Source organism: Hoplias malabaricus, chromosome 5 (genome assembly GCF_029633855.1).
Source record: "Hoplias malabaricus isolate fHopMal1 chromosome 5, fHopMal1.hap1, whole genome shotgun sequence".
Lineage (NCBI taxonomy): Eukaryota > Metazoa > Chordata > Actinopteri > Characiformes > Erythrinidae > Hoplias > Hoplias malabaricus.
The window spans coordinates 31,030,063-31,052,561 of NC_089804.1; the positions used below are offsets into that span (position 1 = coordinate 31,030,063).

General features: G+C 40.2%; 1 protein-coding gene across 1 annotated transcript in view; it reads left to right on the forward strand.

Moving 5' to 3' along the window:
• LOC136697847 (myosin-7-like) overlaps positions 1-22,499 on the forward strand; it is a 182,147-nt gene that overhangs the window by 46,234 nt on the left and 113,414 nt on the right. The window contains exons 15-17 of the mRNA XM_066673137.1: positions 12,509-12,688; positions 12,815-12,947; positions 13,116-13,192. Of these exons, the coding sequence (XP_066529234.1) occupies positions 12,509-12,688; positions 12,815-12,947; positions 13,116-13,192 (390 nt within the window). The remainder of the gene's footprint in view (positions 1-12,508; positions 12,689-12,814; positions 12,948-13,115; positions 13,193-22,499) is intronic.

The window sequence follows — 22,499 nt, forward strand, 5'->3', positions numbered from 1 at the left end:
ATTATAAAACATTTCTCCATTTTTTTCAGTCAAATTATATATTTATATGACTCTTCTCAAAAATGTATACAACTAAGCCTGTAAATTCAGCATGGTCTCTGATACATATAAATTATATATTCTATTATCCACATTAAAATTAATGTAGTAATTTTGAATCAAGATAAACTCTTCAATCTGCTCAGGTGACAGGCCTCGACTCGGTTTATTCCCAAAGTGACCTTGCTCTTCCACTATTGGGCTCTTTTCCACTGATCTACTGCCTCGTGTTTGAAGCTGTGTTCGGCCATTGTCATGCCTGCTTCCCATGCCAATCCAACTGCTCTAGGTTCTGCAGTGTGTTCTGGACTACAATAATAATAATGATTATTATTATTATTATATTATTAATAATAAATGTAGCTGGAAGCAGCAATTTACGGGCTACTCACAGTCTGTTTGTAAATTTTGCTTATATTTGCAAGTATGAGGCCTTATATGCCATTGCAGAGTTTTTTTTTTTTTTTTTTTTTTTTTTTTTTTTTTGTATATGCAGCAATTCAGAGTATGCTTTCTCTGTGGGCCTCTCAGTCAGTGTTTGTGGAGCAGAAGAAGTTGGATGTTACTGTGAGTGTGAGCTCTGTGGTCCTTTGTCTGTGTGTGGAGAGATGGAAAGAGTGGAGGGGGACTATGGTGAGTGTGGGCTGTCTTGGCATCTGATATTCAGTGTGATGAAACAGCAGAGAGGCAAAAAAGGGGAGCTTTGTTCATAAAACATTATAGTTTGAATTCAATAAGATGTGGAATCTTTGCTTACATTTGCAAGTATAAGGCCTTGCATGCCATTGCAGTGTTGTTGGGTTGTGTGTGTGTACCTTACCTTTATGACCACCTCCTTGTTTCAACAATCACTTTCTATTCTCTGATTTCTACAGACCACACAGGAGCACTTTGTATAATTTTATAATTAAAGAATACAGACCATTTGTTGCTCTGTATTCCCCCCCCCCCCTCTTTCATGCTGTTCTTAAATGGTTGTGACGAGTGATCGACCGATATGGTTTTTTTGATGACTGATACCTATATTTAGACAGCAGTAGTGGCCAATGGCCAATATGTAAAGCCGATATTCCCATTCCTCAGGCAGTGAATAAACTAGGGGTATTATCATCATTTATTTTTAGAGAAAACCCTTCAAATCTGTAAAAGAAACCATTTAGTTCCGGAAATATATATGAGGTGGTCAAACGCTTATGAAAACCATAATGTTAGTGACTATAAACTTAAAAAAAAATGTTAGTGACTATAAAACTGACCATTACTTTTTTTCTTTTTAAACATGTGTCTCCAGGGGTCTGTTTTCACCATGTAAAATTTGGAGTTGATATGTCATACTAATTTGAAGTTATTAATGCTGGAGCAGACATATGGCCTCTCCAAGTGTCTAGCTCCCCATAAGGAAAATTATTTACTTAATGTCAACATCTTAGTGTTTTTCTTTACTTTCTATGAGAAACTAGTCTCCTGTTAAAAGGCGCGAGCTGCACTCTGATTGGCTGTAGAGTGAAGCAACCTCCCCCACCCCATGCTGCATTTAAATGTCCTCAGTGGGGGAAATTTAACAAGTAAAAGACATCTAAGCTTTCAAAACAAGTTTATTGACTTGATTATTGTTTGTGGAGCTTTTGGCTGCCAAATAGAACCGTTTGAGTCTCTCTTGCATTGTCTGGGTCTGTTAGGCACTCTGCTGCGTGTTTGTCCCTTCTCCTTGGGTGCTCATAGACATAACTCTGCCCCTGATTGGTCTACAGACTTGATTGACAATGTCGTTGGGAAGCTGAGAGCCTAAGCTACGCGAATCATATTTTAATTATTTTTTGAAAATGTGTACTATTTTTTCGTGATTATTTTTCAGCCAGTACTCTTGACACAAACATGAAGATTACTCACGAACGGTTAGAGGGAGAGACTCAAATTAATCTCGTTGTCACGGCTCACGGGGCGGACTGACGGAGGAGGACACACTCGCTACAACACAGACTTTATTTACAAAAAGTTAACAAAACAAACGAACTGGAGAGCAAACACGAAGCGGGGAAAGAATAAGACTATATGAATGGGGCATGAAACGAGCAAGAGAAACGAAACAAACAATACGAAGAACATGCACGACCCAACGAAGAACAAAGAACAATGAACGCCACCAGGAAGTGAGGGAAGGGGACTTAAATACACGGACAGAAGAGACACACCTGATACAGATAACGAGGGTAAAGGAGGCGGAACAAAGGTGGAGCTAGGGTGGAACCAGGGCGGAGATAGGAACAACAACAAACAGACAGAGCCACATGGCAGGGGAAAACAAACAGGACTGGGCCAGGATGTGACAGACGAGAGCAGATACACATGACTGGACAGGGTGTTGGACATCTAACGGAAATGGTGACAGGACTGGTGGGACTGGGAATGGATAGGAAACTGGACATGAGACTGGACAGAGGGTTTAACTGGTGACTGGACAGGACTAACAAGGGACTGGACTGGGCTTGGCAGGGGAACAGGAACCATGACATTCACAGGGATAGACACAAACACGGTGACAGGGACCGGAACAGAGACAAAAACAGACACAGGTACAGGGACAAGGAGAGAAATAGGAACCAGGACAGGAACAGATACTGGAACCAAGACAACTGTGGGGTGCCCAGGACTGGCAAATGTCTGTGGAGAAGTCTGATGAACCAGCCTGGGCACAGTTCTGGGAATCGGCCCGAAGTCCTTGGGGCCGGAGGCACAGTCACGGGTTCAGAAGTGGCCGAAGCCACAGTCACGGGGCAGGTGCGGCTGAGGGAGCCGCTTTCACGAGGACGGGCACGGCTGGAGACGCCGCTTTCACGAGGACGGGCGCGGCTGGAGACGCCGCTCTCACGGAGACATCCACCGAGGCAGGGACTCGTGCTGCTCGCCGAGCACGAGCTGTAGACTTCGCGGGTTTAGGGGCACTGATGGGCGCATTCTTAAGGGACTTCTTTGACCGTAGTTCCCCCGGAGATGCGCCCTTGTTAGCCTCACCTCCCATGTCCAGTGATTTGTTCAGGTTAAAAACTGAAAATAAAGTTTGCACTGCAAAATAAATCCCTCACACTTAGGACCGCCTTCAAATTCTGCAGGGACTCCCATAAAAGACTGTAAAACAGCAGGTTGATAATCCACTGTTCTGGCCAGTAATTTCTCTGCTGTTTTCAGGGTGTCTTCCATGGATCTAGCTGTGTTAGCTGCGTCCTTAATTAAGGCGTTCATTCTGTCACGGCTCACGGGGCGGACTGACGGAGGCGGACACACTCGCTACAACACAGACTTTATTTACAAAAACTTAACAAAACAAACGAACTGGAGAGCAAACACGAAGCGGGGAAAGAACAAGACTATATGAATGGGGCATGAAACGAGCAAGAGAAACGCCACAAACAATACGAAGAACAATGAACGCCACCAGGAAGTGAGGGAAGGGGACTTAAATACACGGACAGACGAGACACACCTGATACAGATAACGAGGGTAAAGGAGGCGGAACAAAGGTGGAGCTAGGGTGGAACCAGGGCGGAGATAGGAACAACAACAAACAGACAGAGCCACATGGCAGGGGAAAACAAACAGGATTGGGCCAGGATGTGACACTCGTTTTGAAGGGGACAAACTAAGGTAAGCGCTGCTATGCTAACTTTGTGTGTGAGCCGCTTGTGGGTTCTTCAGGCTTCGAGAAGCAGCGGTTTTGTAATTCGTGAGGAAGAAACCTGAAGTTTGGAATATCTTATTCTTTTGGCTTTAATTCCTTCGCCCTACATCCCCCCCTTCGCATATATCCTCATGATCCTGAGAATCTGCCCGTTCGATTGGTGTATATGTACACATTGACTCATATGGCGCCGTGAAATATCTGAAAAACTGCACTGTTACTAATAATTTTTCTTTTAATTATTACTAACAATTTCCTGGCAGGGTATATTTCGACCAAAATTACTTATTTATCGAGTGGGATTATATATAAAATGATTAAATCAATGAAAATCAGTGACTTTAAGCTTTAATTTGGTACATTAACTGTCAACATTTGACCATTAGTATTTGAGATACTGATGGATATAACAAGTGATTTTTTTTTATAGGTGCCGCCGACCAATGAGCAAAATAAGAGGCTAAATAACGCTGGGTTTCTAGGTTACAACTATGATAGCAGAATATTGAGTGTATGTTACATAGAGCAGTCAGTAACAAATAGTGAGAGCTGAAGAAGAGAAAATAATTCATACTGTTTTCTCTGATGAGACTGCATGCAGCTACAGGTTTGAGGCTTGTACTTGTGCTCAATGATGTCTGCCTGTAAGATGACAAAATGGACGCAAGGGGCACTCTAACAGCCAAAATGATGGAGCTGGCCACAGCATTACCTGTGTGCGTTGTGTAAAGATCAACCTCTTACGCTCTGATGCCGATTATATAAAAAATGCCAAAAATCGGCCATGTGGTGGATCATTCTCAGTGCAGCACTGCCATCTTGTGTTATGGTGTTTTCCACTGCATGTGTCTGGCTCGACTTGTTTAAAGCGTGTTGTTTTTCCACTAGCACAACTCCCCTGTGAAATTGAGTCGGTGACGTCAAAACCCAGTCTCTAACGGGAATCACGGGCTGTTAAATCCACAACTGTAGCGGTAAATTTATAAATGTATGCACTGTTTAATTATCATGTTTTCGCATGTTGTTTTTGGGACTGAACATGGCTCGGCACTCCCAGATCAGTTTTCCTTGTTGCACGTTTGACTTTTGCTGGAAATTTTTATCGTTGGCCATTAGCCCAAGGAGCATATAAAGCTCTTCAACACACCTTGAGGTAAAGTTACAAGCTGTGGAAAGAAACCAGACACCCTGGAGGGTGCAATGCAGACACAGGGAGAACATGGAAATCACACCCAGATAGGACTTGAACTCAAGATTCCAGTGCAGGGAGGTGAAAATGCTAACCAACAAGCCTTGGCTTGGTTAGTTTGATGTTTTTGTTTGTTAGATTATTCTCTGTCCAGCACTGACACTGAGAGATATAAAAACTCAGCCACCCAAATCATACATGATCTGTGGGGCTCCTAGCACATGGCAAACAAGGAAACAAGGGAGACACAGACAGAGCAGGAACACACTAGGCAGGGCAAAAGCATGACAGTATATATCAGTAGGCCACTTTCATACTTTTTGGGAGTGTCTTAAGATTTCTCCCTACTGGACTTATGTGTTTAAAACTGTTTGATTGATTTCGGGGCTACAGCTGGAGGAGAGCTTCTCACCTGTTATCTGTTAGGAAAGACAAGAAAAAAAGTCATTTAGGGTTGTATGTTTTGGTGGGATGGTGACAGTCTAAAAACTCCAGTAGCTCTGCTGTGTATGATCCACACTGTGTGACGGCAGTGCATAAGTCAAGTATCCACTCCAATCTTTGTTATTTTCACCAAGATTCTTATGCAGTGCAAATCCACAATAAACATTACTGGAGCATTCTGGGGGTTCCGTGCCTTGCTCAAGGGCACTTCAGCCATGGATGTTCCTACCGGTCCTGGGGATCGAACCAGCAACCTTCCAGTATCAAGCCCAGGCCTCTAGCCGTTATGTCAAGGCTGTCCCCTTTTATTTTTTAATCATTTATGGATGATGTGCTGTTATTCAATAAAGATAACCACACTAAATCCTGTGTCTTTGTAGACTCTACCATGATGTCTGATATCTATGAGTGAGTGGAAATAGTTCTCATTGAAACTTGCCCAACAACCTAATTGCATGCCAAACATTGATTGCATGACAAAAAGGAGGCTTTTACTGCCACATGGAAATTGGCTGAATTCCAAATGTCTCCATAGACTCTTTATAGTGTACTTTATTATAAAATAATAATAAAAAAGGTTTCTGCACTCACATACTGTACGTTGAATTACAAATTTGTTAATAATCAGCCATACGTTTCACATTTTCCACTGGAACTGTTTCCCTGTCTAAGTGTAACAGATTTAGTTTTATAATCTGTGAAGTGCACTATGTTTGGCACTCAAGCTTAAGCCTCGTTTCCTGTGTTTTTCTTCTGCGCTGACAGGACTGGCTGATCTATATGTTCTAGGCACATATGTACAGGCAAAAAGACACATGAAGTTCACAGAAATACACAGGGCAAGAGGCACAAGTTCGAGTGGCAAACTCCCTACATAGTGTACTTCATAAATTATAAATCTATGTGTTCATCTGTCTGATGTCAGTGCCAGGTTAAAGCAGGGTGAGCCTGTCTCCATCACTACTGTTCGGCAGCTGCCTGTCTGTCTTCGTTGCTCTGTCCACTAGGACTAGGACTGAGCCTGCTGCTGTCATCTGTGCTTAGTGTCTTGCTGTGTCTGCTGTTGGCTGTCCCTGTTTTTGACTGAGAGGGTGTTTGCTGACACCGGTGCTAGCTGCTGCTGATTCTGCTGAGGAGTGTGTCCTCTGTACCAATGCTCTGCGTTGGGACGTTTTGCACCTGGTGATGGCACGGGAGCACATCCTTGATGTCCACTGACTGTGCCTAGTGGCCTGCGGACTCTGCTGAACTACTATTTTCTCATCTCTTTTCACATATAATTTATGACATTTAACAAGACAAAGGAACAGCAGAATGAATCCTGCTGGCCTCAGCTTTAGACATAATCCCATTGGGACATCTGTTCATGAGGGGTTTTCAGCGCTGGGTGGCCTCACTAGGGCTGGACCCACTGCATCATATATGCCAGAGAGTGAAAATTACTCGAGCAGCATTGGTAGCTCTGACAGTGGAAGCACACAGGCTTTCTCACACAGGGTATTTCTATGGGCATAGGGTATGCCAGACGTGGAATCACAGTCAGCAGTCCCTCCACATAAACTGCTTGGAGATACTGGCGAGGATATGAAGATACTTGGAGATCTAACTGTGAGGCATTTTCTCCCTTTTTTAAAGGGGTGCCACATCGTTAGGACAGGCCATCAATCAATCAACAAGAGTGCCTGTGGTCCTAACCGTTACACACGCTGGCATGCCGGCTGATTTTATGGAGCTGAGTTTACTTTCTAACTCTGAGAGCAACACATGTTCGGGGGAGCAGATCTGTTGCCGAGAGGCAATCCCCTTTATGGGGAATGGGCATTCAACATCGCAGTTGTCCAACAGATTTGGGAGCAAGTGGCCAAAAACACTGCTTTATGCATTTCCACCGATAGCATCAATCTCCCTGACTCAAGCCAGAGTCAGGGAGAGGTGCCTGACTGTTATCTTGGTAGCTCAGGGCCCCCATGGTAACCCATGGCCCCTCCAACTACTCAGGGTTTACTGACACAGGTGAGGGTAGATTTATCACCCACACCCGGAAGGTCTGGCTCTATGGGCTTGGCCCTTGAGCGGTTTAATTTAAGTGTAACAGGGTTGTTGCTGAATGGGATTGAATGCCAGAGCTCCATCTACCAGGTCTCTTTATAATTCAAGTGGCAGATTTTTGAGCAGTGGTGCTCAGATAAGCTCAAAACCCTGTTTCAGTGCTCTGTTTCCTTCAAAACCTGATTGACAAAGATTATTCTCCACAGTTAAAGTGTACCTAGCAGCTATTGAAGAATGCTGTGTGGGCTTTGAGTGGAAGACAGAGGGGCAACATCATTTAGTGTGCTGTTTCATGAAGAGGGGACAGTGTAGATTGCCAGTCTCCAAACCTCTGTCTCCATCTTAGGATTTGTCCTTGGTGCTGGAGGCTATGTCAGTTGCAACTTTTGAGCCACTGGACCAGGTGGATTTAAAGATTTTGTTCTTTGAGTCAGCACTTTTACTCTGGCATGTGAGTGATATACACACATTTTCCATGTGATCTGCATCTATGCAGTTTTTGCCGGGGGACTCTAGATTATACTTGGGTCCAAACCCTGCTTTGTATTTCCAAGGTTATCCAGCATTGTCTCCCTATTAAGCTTCAGGGATTTTATCCTCCACCTTTTACCTCACCTGGCCAGCATCAGCTGAAAATGCTATGCCCTGAGCGCTGCGAGTTTATGTGGGCAAAATGAAGGTCTTTATGAACAGTGATCAGCTTTTTGTGTTGTGGCTAAGCCATACACAGGGAAAGAGATTTCAATGCAAAGACTATCACATTGGATTTCAGATGCCATCACTTTGTCATATTCCAGTAAAGGACAAGCAGTTCCACCAGGTGTCCATGCGCACGCAACAAGAGGTGTAGCGACCTCTTGAACAATCTATAGAGTTCTCTTGGGAGGTGTGTGCAGCAGTGAGCTAATCATCGCCTCATATGTTCGCAGCAGTGGCGGATGCTGGTCTTTCAAGGAGGGGAAGCTCAATTTCGGCCTACATCATAAAATGTGTCGGTTTATTTATACGTAAATTCTACCCTCCGTTCCTTTTCAAGAAAATGATCTGTGACACTGTCGTACCAACAAGGCATCTTTTCCAGGGACTTGACTAGTGTCCTCTCAATGGCAAGCAGTAAGCTAGGCTGCTTAAACGGCCTTGGCCCATGTGAAGTGTGTTTGCCTGTGCTCCCACGGATCTTTAAACCAAAGGATCGCTGATTCGCTCATTTCGCTGTCAATCAAAAAGGGATTCAGCCTCAGACAGAGCATCCAATCATCATGCAGAAGCCGAGCGTCCGGGCCAGCCGAGGCCGGCCCACTGCCCCATAGACCCCCAGAGACGCTGAGCGTCCGATGGGTGGGACAAAGCCCAGCATTTATCCAATGTCTCATCTCGTTTCGCTGCACTTTGCTGCTTCGCTATTGAACTCAGCGTCCACACTGTTTAAAGCACTGTGAAACTGCGGGAAAGCTGCGTTTTTACCAGCGATAAGAAGCTGATTCTGATCGAGCGCGTTGTAGTGCATATTTATTCAATGACATGTACACACAACAGTATATATTTGATCACTTATTTTTTTACATTTTAGGGGAAGCTGAGCACTAGCAAAGCTTGCAAAGCACTGTGCAATGCCACCGACTTCTCTGGGCCCAAGCTCATCTGAGATGGGCTAACACAAAGTGGAAAAGTGTCATGTGGTTTGACGAGTCACGGAGCAATATATGCTGCCATCAAAGCAACGTCTTTTTCAGGGACGTCCCTGCTTATTTCAGCAAGACAGTGCTAAGCCACATTCTGCACGTGTTACAACGGTGTGGCTTTGTAGTAAAAGAGTTCAGGTACTTGACATCGGAGACCCGAACTGTTCAGCAACTGAAGTTGTACATGAAACAAGAATGGGACAGAATTCCACCTACAAAGCTTCAATAAATAGTGTCCTCATTTCCCATTTCCCACTTATTGAGTGTTTTTAAAAGGAAAAGTGATGTAATACAGTGGTAAACATGCCAAATCTTTGGAACATGTTTCAGGTCTCAAATTCAAAATGAGTGAATATTTACAAAAACAACAATACATTTATCCATTTGAACATTATATATCTTGTCTTTGTAAGTGTATTTAATTGAATATAGGTTGAAAAGATTTGCAAATCATTGTTTTATTTATGTTTTACACAACATCCTAACTTCATTGAAATTGGGGTTGTAGAACGATAAGCAACGAGGAACGCCTATATGTAATACCAGTAACTTTGTAAGTCGCTCTGGAAAAGAGCTTCTGCCAAATGCCATAAATGCAAAATGTAAATATCTCTCTGAGGCTCAGACTGCGACCAATGATTCATTTGGCCCACCCATTCATATTCATATAATAATAGCATGCTAATTTTAGCCACTCTTATTGGAGGATTACAACCGCAACACAACATGTGGATATGCCCATTTAAGTCATAAAAACAGAAGAATATTGCCTTGTTTTCACAATGAGGTTAGAGCTCCAGGATGGCACAGTCATGCTTTTCAGTTGCCTGAAGAGGGACAACTTCATTTTATAATGAGTAAATATATTTTAATAGTTTTTCTGAAGCGTGTTTGGCACTGAATAGCATCGATGCTCTGCTAGTTCAGTATATATTCCAGTGACTGAATTCATGAAGCTGACAGTAAATGTTTTGTAAATATGCACAGAGCTTAGCTGACAGAAAAAAAACGGCTTGTAGTGTCACGCCCTCGTCTCGTCTGATTTCCTGATCTCAGCACATGGCTTTGTTTTGTTGTCGTTCACGCCCTGCCATTGTTCCGCCTTCTTGTTCGTCACTCTCGTTATCCGTTTCAGGTGTTTCTCGTTTGTTGGTGTTTTTAAGTCCCCTTCCCTCACTTCCTGGTGTTGTTCATTGTTCTTCCCATGGTTTGCTATGTCAGTTGTTCTTTGTATTGCTCTTCGTACTGTTTGTTCCCGATTCTCGTTCGTAGTCTTGTTCTTCCCTCGCTTAGTGATTGCCCTCTAGTTTGTTAATGTTTGTTTTGTTTATTTCCTGTCAAATAAAGTCTGTGTTATTAGCGTTTGCGTCCGCATCCGTCAGTCCGCACCCCTCGACCCTAACATGTAGTAAAGTTTGGATGATCATCTGACGCTCATATGTATAGCTTTGTCCCTCCAAAGCAGTCTGTGCCTTTGCTAAATAACTAAAATGGCACAGTTTACAGATGATTCAGTTGGTCTCACTGATGGGACTAAATGGACCATTATCTTTGACAGTGGCGAGGGGATATCCTACCTGTGTTTCACACCTATTAGATTTGTAACAATATAGAAGAAAAACAAAACAGATCGTCAGAAACCTGTAAATACCAATGTGTGACCAACACCAATGAATAAGTTCAGAGCTCTTAAGAAAACTTCATACATGTTCACAATGGGTTTTTTTTTGTTTGTTTGTTTGTTTTTTAACTATATATCAGCACTTTTGAAAATAGGTTTTTGGGAAGACCATATTTAGAGTTTATTTAAACAAAAAATGGATGAATGGCATACATCTCTCATATTTTTGTAGCTGGGTTTTTGCTGAATAATAGCATATGTATCTTTCTGGAAAAAAACTTTTTTAGGTAGGTGAAATTTGTAAAAATATCAAGGCATGTCATATTACCTCAGACATGGCTGAAAGGCCTCAGACTCCAGAGGGTTAAAAGACGCAGAGCTTCTGAATGTAAAAACAAAACAGAGAGAACTGCAGTTCAAGTCAGGTCATGTGAGAGTGAGAGAATATAAAACACAGAATATATAGATGAAGGAAAGTGTTCTTCTGTAGCTTTGCATTTTCATGTGGACTAAAAAAGCTGTTGGTGTGGAAGACATTTTTTATGAAAACCCAGATTAAATTCTGTTTTAAAAATTATTTAATACAGCACAAGCCAAAGGTTTGGACACAACTTTTCCTTAGTCATTGGTGGAATAGGGCTTTTCACTGTACAGTACTGAGTACCAGCCCTTCATAGTTTTAATGTCATCCATATTTATTTACAATGTAGAAAATAATAAACATTGAAAAACCATTGAATGAGATGATGTCCAAATTTATGACTGGTACTGTACATTCACAATATGTGGAAAATGGCCCAAAACATAGGAAACCCTCCCTGAGAGGGCATGTCAAAACATTTGAATGATACTGTACTTACGCATAGGTCCTAACTGTATTCAGCTTTCAGAAAATGGTCACTGGATTCCTTTTATTTGGTAGTTTATTTTTAAGATGGAAAATTACAAATAAGTGACCGTTTTGAACACTTTATCTCATGCATGCACACATTTTGTAATCATATGTAAATTATGATACCTCTATTTCTGCTTTGTAAAAAAAAACAAAAAAAAAAACAACAACAACCTTGTTACAGTATATATAATATGTTTGTGTGTGTATGGTCTATAGTATCAACATATATCTATATATGAATATATGTCTTTATCTATATATATGAGGCACACATATCAAATATCATGGCCCATGCTAAACTAAACAAATAATGATAATGGCACCCCCATACATACTGTAGTGCATATACAGTGCTTTCTATGTGAGTAAATTAAAAATGCACCTAAACTAACCTGTCCACACCAGCAAAATTCATGTGGGGATCAAGAGGAGAATAATACTGAAATAAACACAGACAGGAGTGAAACTTAGTGTAGTTGTATCTAACATGCAATGCCAAAATGGGAAAATAACCACACAGTTATACTTATTGGAATTGTGTGAAGCTGCTTTGTAACAACATCAGTTGTAAAAAGCACTATACAAATAAATTTGATTTGATTTGATACACAACACACTCAATGTCAGAAAACATCTAATATCAAGCTCACTGGTAAGAAAAACATGCTCACACAACTGCTCCAAGTACAGCTCCACCTCACACACACTCCTGTAGTTGCTCTCTGCTCTGCTCTTTGACCGCATTCGTTTTAACTTGAAAGGCTTACTTGAAAACTCTGAGTTGTAGATATATTACTGTGTGTGAAAAGTAAAAAGTAAGATTTGAACTCTTCACATAATCTTTGTGAAGCTTTTTTTCACATTTACTCACATACATTTATGTCTCATTTCAAATGTATTATTTTCTTTCAGCCTCTGGGTATCATGTCCATCCTTGAAGAGGAGTGCATGTTCCCCAAGGCCACTGACAACAGCTTCAAGGCAAAGATGTACGATAATCATCTTGGAAAATCTCCAAATTTTCAAAAGCCCCGACCAGACAAAAAGAGGAAATATGAGGCTCATTTTGAACTGGTGCACTATGCAGGAGTGGTGAGTTTGTGCAAATAAAATGTGTGTGGAGTTTAGCTGGAATTACATATGCATTTAAATACACAAAACATTTTTTTAAATTAATATTCCAATTTTTTGGGTTTTGTAAAAAAATATATATTATAGGTTCCATACAATATTTTTGGGTGGCTGGACAAAAATAAAGACCCTTTAAATGAAACTGTCGTGGGCTGCTTCCAGAAGTCCTCCAGCAAACTTCTAGCAAGTCTTTATGCTAATTACATCAGCTCAGACACAGGTTAGTTTATATATATTTATTTATTTAATAATACTCGTTATTATTATAGTATTATTATAGTTGTGTGTGTGTGTATGTATGTGTGTGTAAGAGACGTCATTTTAATAACTCAAATACTATTTATGACTTATATAAACTGCTGAAACCTAGTATTTTCCAACCTTTTAGCCTTTGACCCCAAAGCAGGAGGTAAAGAAAAGAGGAAAAAGGCTGCATCATTTCAGACAGTTTCCCAGTTGCACAAGGTGAGCTGACAAAAAGAATTTTATATACACCACTACAGACATCCTCTCTGTTACATTTGCCTCTAGGTTCACTGACACAAAATAAGAACACAACAGAGAGGTTTATAGAACCCAAACACAGCAGTAGTACTGAGGCAGAGGCAGTTAAGACTTGCAGTGATGTTTAGAGCAGTGAATATATGAACATCACTTTAAGTCTGTGCTGGCTTTACTTCTATGTACTTCCAGAGTATTCTCCATCATTACAGTGTAAGTGTATCTAAAATATTACCTGAGAATGTTGATTTACTACATGGATATTATACCATTATAACCCAATAAAACTATTATTATTATTATTATTATTTTATTTATTTATTTATTTTTGCAATTATCAACTATATACATTAAAGGAAAAAGAAAAATGACATGTTCATATTTATCCAGACATGCTCAATCTTAATTCAGAGTGAACACAAATATAGTGTTTCTGTAAGTATAAGAAATAAGTATGTCCTTTCTAAATATATACTGCTTGAATTCCTTTATTTTCCCAGTATGTCTTTCTGCAGGTTTATAATAAATATCTGCTTGTATATTTCCAACACAATATTTTCAATGTTTAAAGTGCATTTCAACTGACACTGACATGTTACCCTCCACACTTCATCCATAATTGTCACTGGACCTTGACTTTCTCTTTCTTTAGCACATTCTGTTTGGTGTTTATTAGACCTGGTGAGAAATAATTTGATGACAAAGCATTTTAAACAAAGCAATATGTAATAATGGCAGCAAGTATTTAAAATGACTTGAGCAGTCCAAATTCAAAAAACTTTTGTCTGCCCCCTCTTCCTGTCACCCCAGATGCAAAGTTCACATGGGTTGCCAGGTTGCCAGGACACTGAACCTTCACAAATAAGCACAAAATGATTTCAAGGAATTTGGGTATTCCTTGCTTAAAAGCATATGTCATAATCAGCCTATTTCCAAATTACATATGTACATAATTTCACTAGAAAGTATGTGCTAAAATATATGCGCTAGCAAAATTTGACAACATTCATTGATCATCCGTTAGGTATGAGGGTGTCATGGTGTGGTTTTTTGTGAAGAGAGGATGGATTTAACATGCAGGGGTGGATTTATTAGAAAAAAACAGGTAAACACTAACAGTGCAACAAAAAGCTAGATTCCTCTAACATGACTAGAGACTAAAACTGACACACTGAATAACCGATGAGTTCAAGAGCACAATTAATAGCAAACATGACATGAAAAGCATCTGTGTCTGTAATCAGATGGAACACAAGACAAAACAAAAGCATAAACACAAAAATGGGACCAGGAATTTTCCTTACATTATCCTCCCTTGAAAAATCCCTGAAAATGCATGTTTAAACTAACTAAATAAATAAATGAATACGTTTTATTAAATGTTTAATTCCATTTTAAAAATGTTAGTTTACGAGGCCAGTATTGACATTATTTTCCTGTTTCCTCACTTTGTCCATTTAAAAGAAACCAAAGAATTTACATCTTTAATCATGTTATTATTACTTTCTTTGTATAATAAACACAGAATATGGAACTACGGGAACTAAGTTGTCTCCAGCTTTCTAATGCATCATGATATTTACTCTCGCATTACTCAGGCTGCAGCATTTTGTTGATGAAGACTACTATGTTCTTTCATACCTGGCAACCAAGAGTGTGGATATTTCTCAAGAAAGTACATACTGGCTGTAGCAGTGCTGTCAGAGTTAAGGCTTTTTTAATGTATGATTATTTTATGATTAAGTACAGTAAATATATTAAATACCATTTTTAATCTTAAGGTATATGCATTAATTAACAACTCCACTTGTTAAACTGATGAATTTTCTATCTTTAGAATTTCTTTTTCTTCAGTTGATTGAGAACAGTTTCTTATTTACAGTGGTAGTCTGACAAAAGGCAGACTCTTGAAAACACAAAGAAACATAAGAAAAATAAAAAATTTCAAGAAAGTAACAAGACAAAAATAAAACAAACAAAAGATGGTATCATTATACGTTAGTCTTACAACAGTTGTATATGTCATTTAAATTGTTTGCAACATATTTTTAAAAGCTGACTTGGGGATAAATGCATTCAATCTTAATAGTTTTTGCAGTGTGTCTTTTCTGCAGCTGATTAAAATGAAGACAGACCATAGACTGTATTTGTTGGGACTGTCAACAAGATGAGATGGGCAGCACAAGTGTAACCTAGGTTTTGTACACAAGCATATGTCACCCGATGGGTGTGTAATGACAGCCAACTTACAGAGGAGAGCAATGATGTGTTTTAAAAGGAGCATTTATAGCAAACTGAATGGCAGAGTAGTACAATATGTCCAATTTCTGACAAGGGCTTTTACATGCTGGCCTCTAAACAACATTGAACATAGACAGGATTATCATTTGACCTAGAGTCAGTTTAGCAGGGTGACTTAGAGAAGCATGTATTCTGTAAAAAATTCAAAATTTATACTTTGCTTTAGACTGTAACCAATTGATATGGTTAGAGAAGATTGGATTCATTTTCTAAATCATTCACTATTTTCCATAATCACTGGAGAGCCAAATATCAAGAACATTCATTCATTCATTCATTCATTCATTATCTGTAGCCGCTTATCCAGTTCAGGGTCGCAGTGGGTCCAGAGCCTACATGGAATCATTGGGCGCAAGGCGGGAATACACCCTGGAGGGGGCACCAGTCCTTCACAGGGCAACACAGACACATACACATTCACTCACACTTTTGAGTCACCAATCCACCTACCAATGTGTGTTTTTGGACTGTGGGAGGAAACCGGAGCACCCGGAGGACATGGGGAGAACACACCAACTCCTCACAGACAGTCACCCGGAGTGGGAATCAAACCCACAACCTCCAGGTCCCTGGAGCTGTGTGACTGTGACACTACCTGCTGCGCCACCATGCTGCCCATATCAAGAACAGTTCTTCATAATATTCAATTTTAGATTTTTGGATAGCTTACATAGCCTTATTCCAGATTTGCTTAAAAGCTAAAGGTAGTTTTTTTGGTTTGGGCTGGCTGGAGTTTGTTGAAGCCTGGATTCAGAAACTCTTCAGATGTCCTTCAAGATATGAAACCAAAACATCCATTGTTTTATAATCTCTAATCTGTGGACTAATTTGGCCAAAATAAATTTTACATGCCTTTATTTAACATAATTTAACATGAAGATGTTTGTTGAGAAATAAAGAAAACAAATGATCAAAAAAAAAAAAAAAAGAATTTACAAATACATTTTTCATTAAATCATTTTAATAAATTTTGTATTTAAAATAATAAACAATACAAAAAAAGACCAAAAAAAGGTTGCAATTTACCAATTTCCACAGTTACCACAATTAACTGGTTCTACAAATTCAACAGATTTAGGCTCAGCATTACATATATAGAGTGAAACCATGATTTATGAGTGAAACAACTTACCAGTTTTCCCTGAGACAAGCCGTCGCTTGGTCCATTTTTTTGCTTTATGATACAAGCCGAGATCTGAGTTACAAGTGAGTGAGCCACCCGCCACTAGGTAGGCCAGCATTCTGTTCATGAGGTTATCTTGCCATACAAGCATCTCTGTTTTTGTAGCATTGCAGTATTAAGTGTGTATCAAGTAAGTTAATTTAAGCAATAGAGCACAAAAAGAAAAGCTCCCCTAACCCTAGCAAGATGTAACTACAAATGGGATATCTTAATAGTTACTGTTCAAGATCCAACCATATAGAGTTTTTTTCCATTGTTTACCCATTCAAAAATATATTTTAATTGTGCAGACCACAGAGTTTAATGTTTGATTCTTCCAAGCCAATAGTAGCTGGTAGCTGCATAACTTCCAAATTAAGTCTTGGTTTATGTTTACTCCACTTGAAAACCTGAGGCAGTTATTTTAATCTTTCATTAACTTATTACAGGAAACATCTGTATTGGTTATTAAGCCTTGGTAAATTAATTTTAAGGAGTGATAAACACCTCAGCCAAGATAAAGGGCTCCATCTCTCTAGATCTCTTTATCCTTCCAACAAAGGGGTAAAATTTGCGGTATATAATTGTTTGAATTCTGAGGTCACAAATATACCACAGATATATCTACTGGCATAGCTTTTAATTTTGTGAAGTTAATTTTATAGCCAGAGAAAAACCTAGTCTGTTGATTATGTTAATAAGGGCTGGAAATGAGGTCTCTAGGTTACCTGTGATAGTTAATATCGTAGGCCCTTCCTGTGTTCTAAGTTGTGATATACTGAGTATATGATATACACACCATCCTGTTTGCTGTTAGTGTTCAGGATGGAGCTAGATGAAGTTATGTACCTTGACATGAGGCCCAAATGGCAGACACACTTCCTGACAGATTTCAAGATTTTGTTATAATGGAGATCCTTTAAAGTGGGAAACATCCTCCCCCCATTGCAATGCATGTTGCTTCCTTACCAAGGTAGGATCCAGCTCCATTCACCTCTTCCCTAACACCTCAGGCCTATGTGGTTAACATCTATTAGAGTGCTCAGCCAGTCCCACACCACATGTAGAGAAGAAATTCAGATAGTCATGTCCTACCTGAGCATACACCCTTACATAAATATAGGGATTTTTGTATGAAGAAATTAGGGTGACACAAGAGGAAAATTCCAAGCTGCTCCAATCACAACAGGCCCTTTCATTCAGGCATAAAGGAACTTAATGAGGCACGAAGAGCAATTAAAAAGTCATAGAGGTAGCCCGTACACTAAGATCAGACCTAGGTCAACCTCATAGTCCAGCCACAGATTATAGCACCAGTCAGCTTCCACGAATCAGTGCTGTAGCCCTAAAGGTTTATGACGATGACAGAGCCCACAGTAGAGAAAGAGGATGATCAGCCAGATACTCCACCATGGCCTGAACCTGATGAGATCCTGCCTAGGGAAATATGCAGTCTTAAGCTTGAGAATCAAGAGTTCAGCGGCAGCAAAGGTGACCCCCCCCCCATAGAATTAGCATAGAATTGGCATAGAATTAGCCTATGCCAGCCTATCACATCCAATGCCTGTACAAACCAACACTTCCTCTGCAGCCACTGGGGCGGCCTCCAGCATTCTATCATCTACTCACCCTGAGCAGTCTCCTGTATTTGAACATGTTTATCGGAGCCCCAAATCTACCATTCCAAAGCTCATTCATGCAGATCACAGTGAGTTTGCAAGACTCCACATAGCTTTAGAGAATCTACTCCCACCTAATGCTACTGAGCAATTCAAGTATCAAGTACTGGTGGCTCGTTTAAAGCTGGATGAAGCCAAGCTTATAGCTGATGCCTGCTTAAATTCATCAGCACCCTATACAGAAACCATGACAGCTCTCCATGATAAATGGGTAGAAACTGTTCTGCATGGGGACAGAGAGACTTCTAAAGCTGCTTCCCAACACAAGGAGATCCTCACAAGGAAGAAAGTTAAAAGCATGTTGTGCCTACTGTGGTAGTACCCAACATTACTTCAGTCAATGTAGTGGTGTTGCTAAACTCCCACAAGACCAGTTGAAACAGTCTAGCCAGGTTAATAAACACTGCTGGTGCTGTGCACATTGACAAGCCTAACAATTCAGAGCCTGCCTCTGAATCTCCTTAGTTTAGCCTAGCATACTTTTCCTATCTATCTCTTAAAAGGGAATTCAGGCACCTCAGAGGTTTCCCATACATGCCTTTAAAGACATCAGACTTCCCTCTTTTTAGTGTCTGACCAGCTTCATCTTATTACACCTGCCAGCCCAGCAGCAGTATATACCAAGATTGGTTGGACACTCCAGTTTGGTTGAATGGAATTGGACCCAATTTAAGAGGAAGCCAGTACACTACAGGTTAATGTAGGATTTATAAAAGCATGTCAAAAGGCTTTGGGAGGTAGACACTGTACCATATCAGAATGAGAGAGAGGTGACCACATCAAAACAGGATCAACAGATTGTAGCTTTTTGGAATCCAAGACAAGTGCATACTGAAATTGATGGAATTCTGAGGTATGCGACACCACTACTGCGGAATCCATAATGTCTATACTGCGCAGCACAGAGAGGTCTCTCCCTAAGGACACTAAGCAAGTGGAGGCTTACAAGACCAAGATGTGGAAACTCATTGAAGCAGGTGCAGTGCGGGAAATCATTAAAAAGGAGCCCATTAAAGAACAGTGGTACATTCCTCATCACCTTGTCAGACATAATGAGAAAAAAGGCCTAGTGTTCAACTTCTCCCATCAGTATCTTGGAGTTTGAATCAGTACCTGCTCCCTGGTCCTCCACTTGGTGCTTCTTTGCTGGGAGTTTTAGTGAGATTTAGGGAACATCCAGTGGCAATTAGTGGAGACATCAAATGGATGTTCCATCAAGTGCTCCTTCTCTCTGAAGATTGCTCCCTACTACACTTTCTGAGACCTTACCTGGAAGTAAGCAAAACTCCCCGAACATTTGAGTGGCAAGTCCTTCTTTCTGGCATGACCTGCAGCCCCTGTTGTGCATCATATGCTCAACAATGTCTTATTGTTGATAACAATAAAAAGGATGAAAAATTTGAGGTTCTCTGTTCAGAACACCTTTTATCTAGACAACTACCTACAGAGTGGGGACACTTCAAACAAAGCCAAGAAACTAGTTTACTAGTTTAGAACTTCTGGCCTGGGCAGGATTTGAGCTGCATCAGTGGGCCTGTAATGACACCAGAATTCTGAGCTACTTGCCTCAAGAAGCCAGATCCAAAAGTCTAAACTTGTGGTATAACCCTCTGGAATCAACGCCTGGACTTAGCTGGATCTGGGAAATTGACTCCTTGGACTACAGACACAAACATGTGATCTATTAGACCCTAAACCTGAGGAATATTTATCAAGTCTTAGCTACTCAATATGACCTTCAGGGTTATCCGTTACCTTACACTCCCAGAGCAAAGCTTATATTTTGGCTGTTGTGGGTAAGGCAGTGAGGTTGGTATGACTCTAAATTGCTGTCAGTAGTTTGGGGTAGTTGGGAGGCTGAACTTATGAACTTACCTCTGATTACCCTTCCTTGTACATACGTGACAGTAAACATTAATTTAGAGGGTTCGATATATTAAATATATGCATATATTTGCTGATGCCTGAGACCAGGCTTAAGGAGCTGTGGCCTACATGAGGACTGAAGACAACAAAGGCCAAATACACCTGGCCTTCATCTTTGCTCGTTCACATGTGGCTCCAAGATGCTTGCTTTCCATACCATGCCTGGAGCTCTGTGCAGCACTCGTAGCAGCACAGAACCCTCATTTTTGCTTCAGAACCCTGATAACTGGCCTGCAGAGACAATTGTCCTTCCGCAAGCTCAACAACAATTTTTCCTGAGGACTATAAGCTTCTAACTACTGTGTCTCGTCTAGGAGTTGCTTGCTTACACTAGCTCCTGAATTAGATAAGTCCACAGGCCTCATAAGAGTGGGCGGTCCTCTTTGACTACTTCGACTACTGTATAAACAGTAGTCTGTTTCAGCAGTGCAACCAATATATTGTGATAGGCAGCATTGTTTTCATTCAGAAACAATGAGTAAATCTCAATTAGACACTAGTTTCTTTAACAGCGAGATAATAAACAAAGGAAACAGAAATATAATAAGCCTATACAGATCAATGCTCTTTTAGATAATCTAAATGTAAACATTACAGTATACGTAGTAACAAATGACCTAAAGTTACATACAAAAGTTACATCACTACAAGTGAAATAAGCGCACCTTGTTTACCAAACAGATCATGTAAAGAAAAAGAGGTAATAATCAAAAAAGAGGAATAATAGCGTCTACCACACACAAATGCCTCATTGCTTCACTTCAACATGATCCAAACAGTTTTACTATAACAGGGCTTCTGAATAATTCAACACCTCCCAAATTTTAGATAACATAGCCCGAATATAACATTTGTAATATCCCCTCTTACACTGAATATGTACATATATCTGCCAAAACGCACAAGGTTTAAAGTAAAAAAAGAACAGGCTCTTATGTTCTCTCATTTACTCAATACTTATCACAACTTAGAACAAAGGAAGGAACTACCATATTAACTATCACAGGTAAGTAAACTTAAAATATAAATTAACATGCAAGATGTGAAGAAGAGGCCGTGGGCCATCTTTTGTGTTCGTGTATATAGATTAAAAACTCTAATCAAAAGATTGGTGGTTGTCTCCACTAGGCCCTAAATTACTTTTGATCTGACATGTTTAGAGTAATAAAAGGGAATCTGGGGTACTCTTCCCCAGTCTTGTGGAATAAACAACAAAGTAATTTGGAGCACCTGGTGACATGAAAGGGAATGGTGACTGGAGTGATTACTTCACTACACAGCCTTATAATTCGACATGGTATTAAATACAACTGAATATTTGTTTTTCATTATGGCACGTTTTCCGCACATCTGTGTTTAAATGTAGTCTCACGTGTATTGCATTTCAATGAGACGATTATCTCAGTATCTCAGGATGTAAAGCAATACAGTTGTGTACTGGTATATTTTGCGGTGACTGTATTACAAACCGGATTCCAAAAAAATTGGGACACTAAACAAATTGTGAATAAAAACTGAATGCAATGATGTGGAGATGGCAAAAATATTTTATTCGTAATAGAACATAAATGACAGATCAAAAGTTTAATCTGAGTAAATGTAACATTTTAAAGGAAAAATATGTTGATTCAAAATTTCACAGTGTCAACAAATCCCAAAAAAGTTGGGACAAGTAGAAATAAGTGGCTGGAAAAAGGAAATTGAGCATATAACGAACAGCTGGAAGACCAATTAACACTAATTAGGTCAATTGACAACATGATTGGATATAAAAAGATGTTCTCAGAGTTTCAGTGTCTCTCTGAAGCCAAGATGATAAGAGGATCACAAATTCCACCATTGTTGCACAGAAAGATAGTGCTGCAATACCAGAATGGTGTTACTCAGCATAAAATAGCAAAGACTTTGAAGTTATCATCACCAACCGTGCATAATATCATCAAAAGATTCAGAGAATCTGGAACAATTACTGTGCGTAAGGGTCAAGGCCGTAAAACTCTACTGGATACTCGTGATCTCCGGGCCCTTAAAGATCACTGCCCCTCAAACAGGAATGCCACTGTCAAGGAAATAACAGAATGGGCTCAGGAATACTTCCAGAAAGCATTGTCAGTGAACACAAACCACCGTGCCATCCGCCGTTGCCAGCTGAATCTCTACAGTGCAAAGAGGAAGCCATTTCTAAGCAAGCTCCACAAGCTCA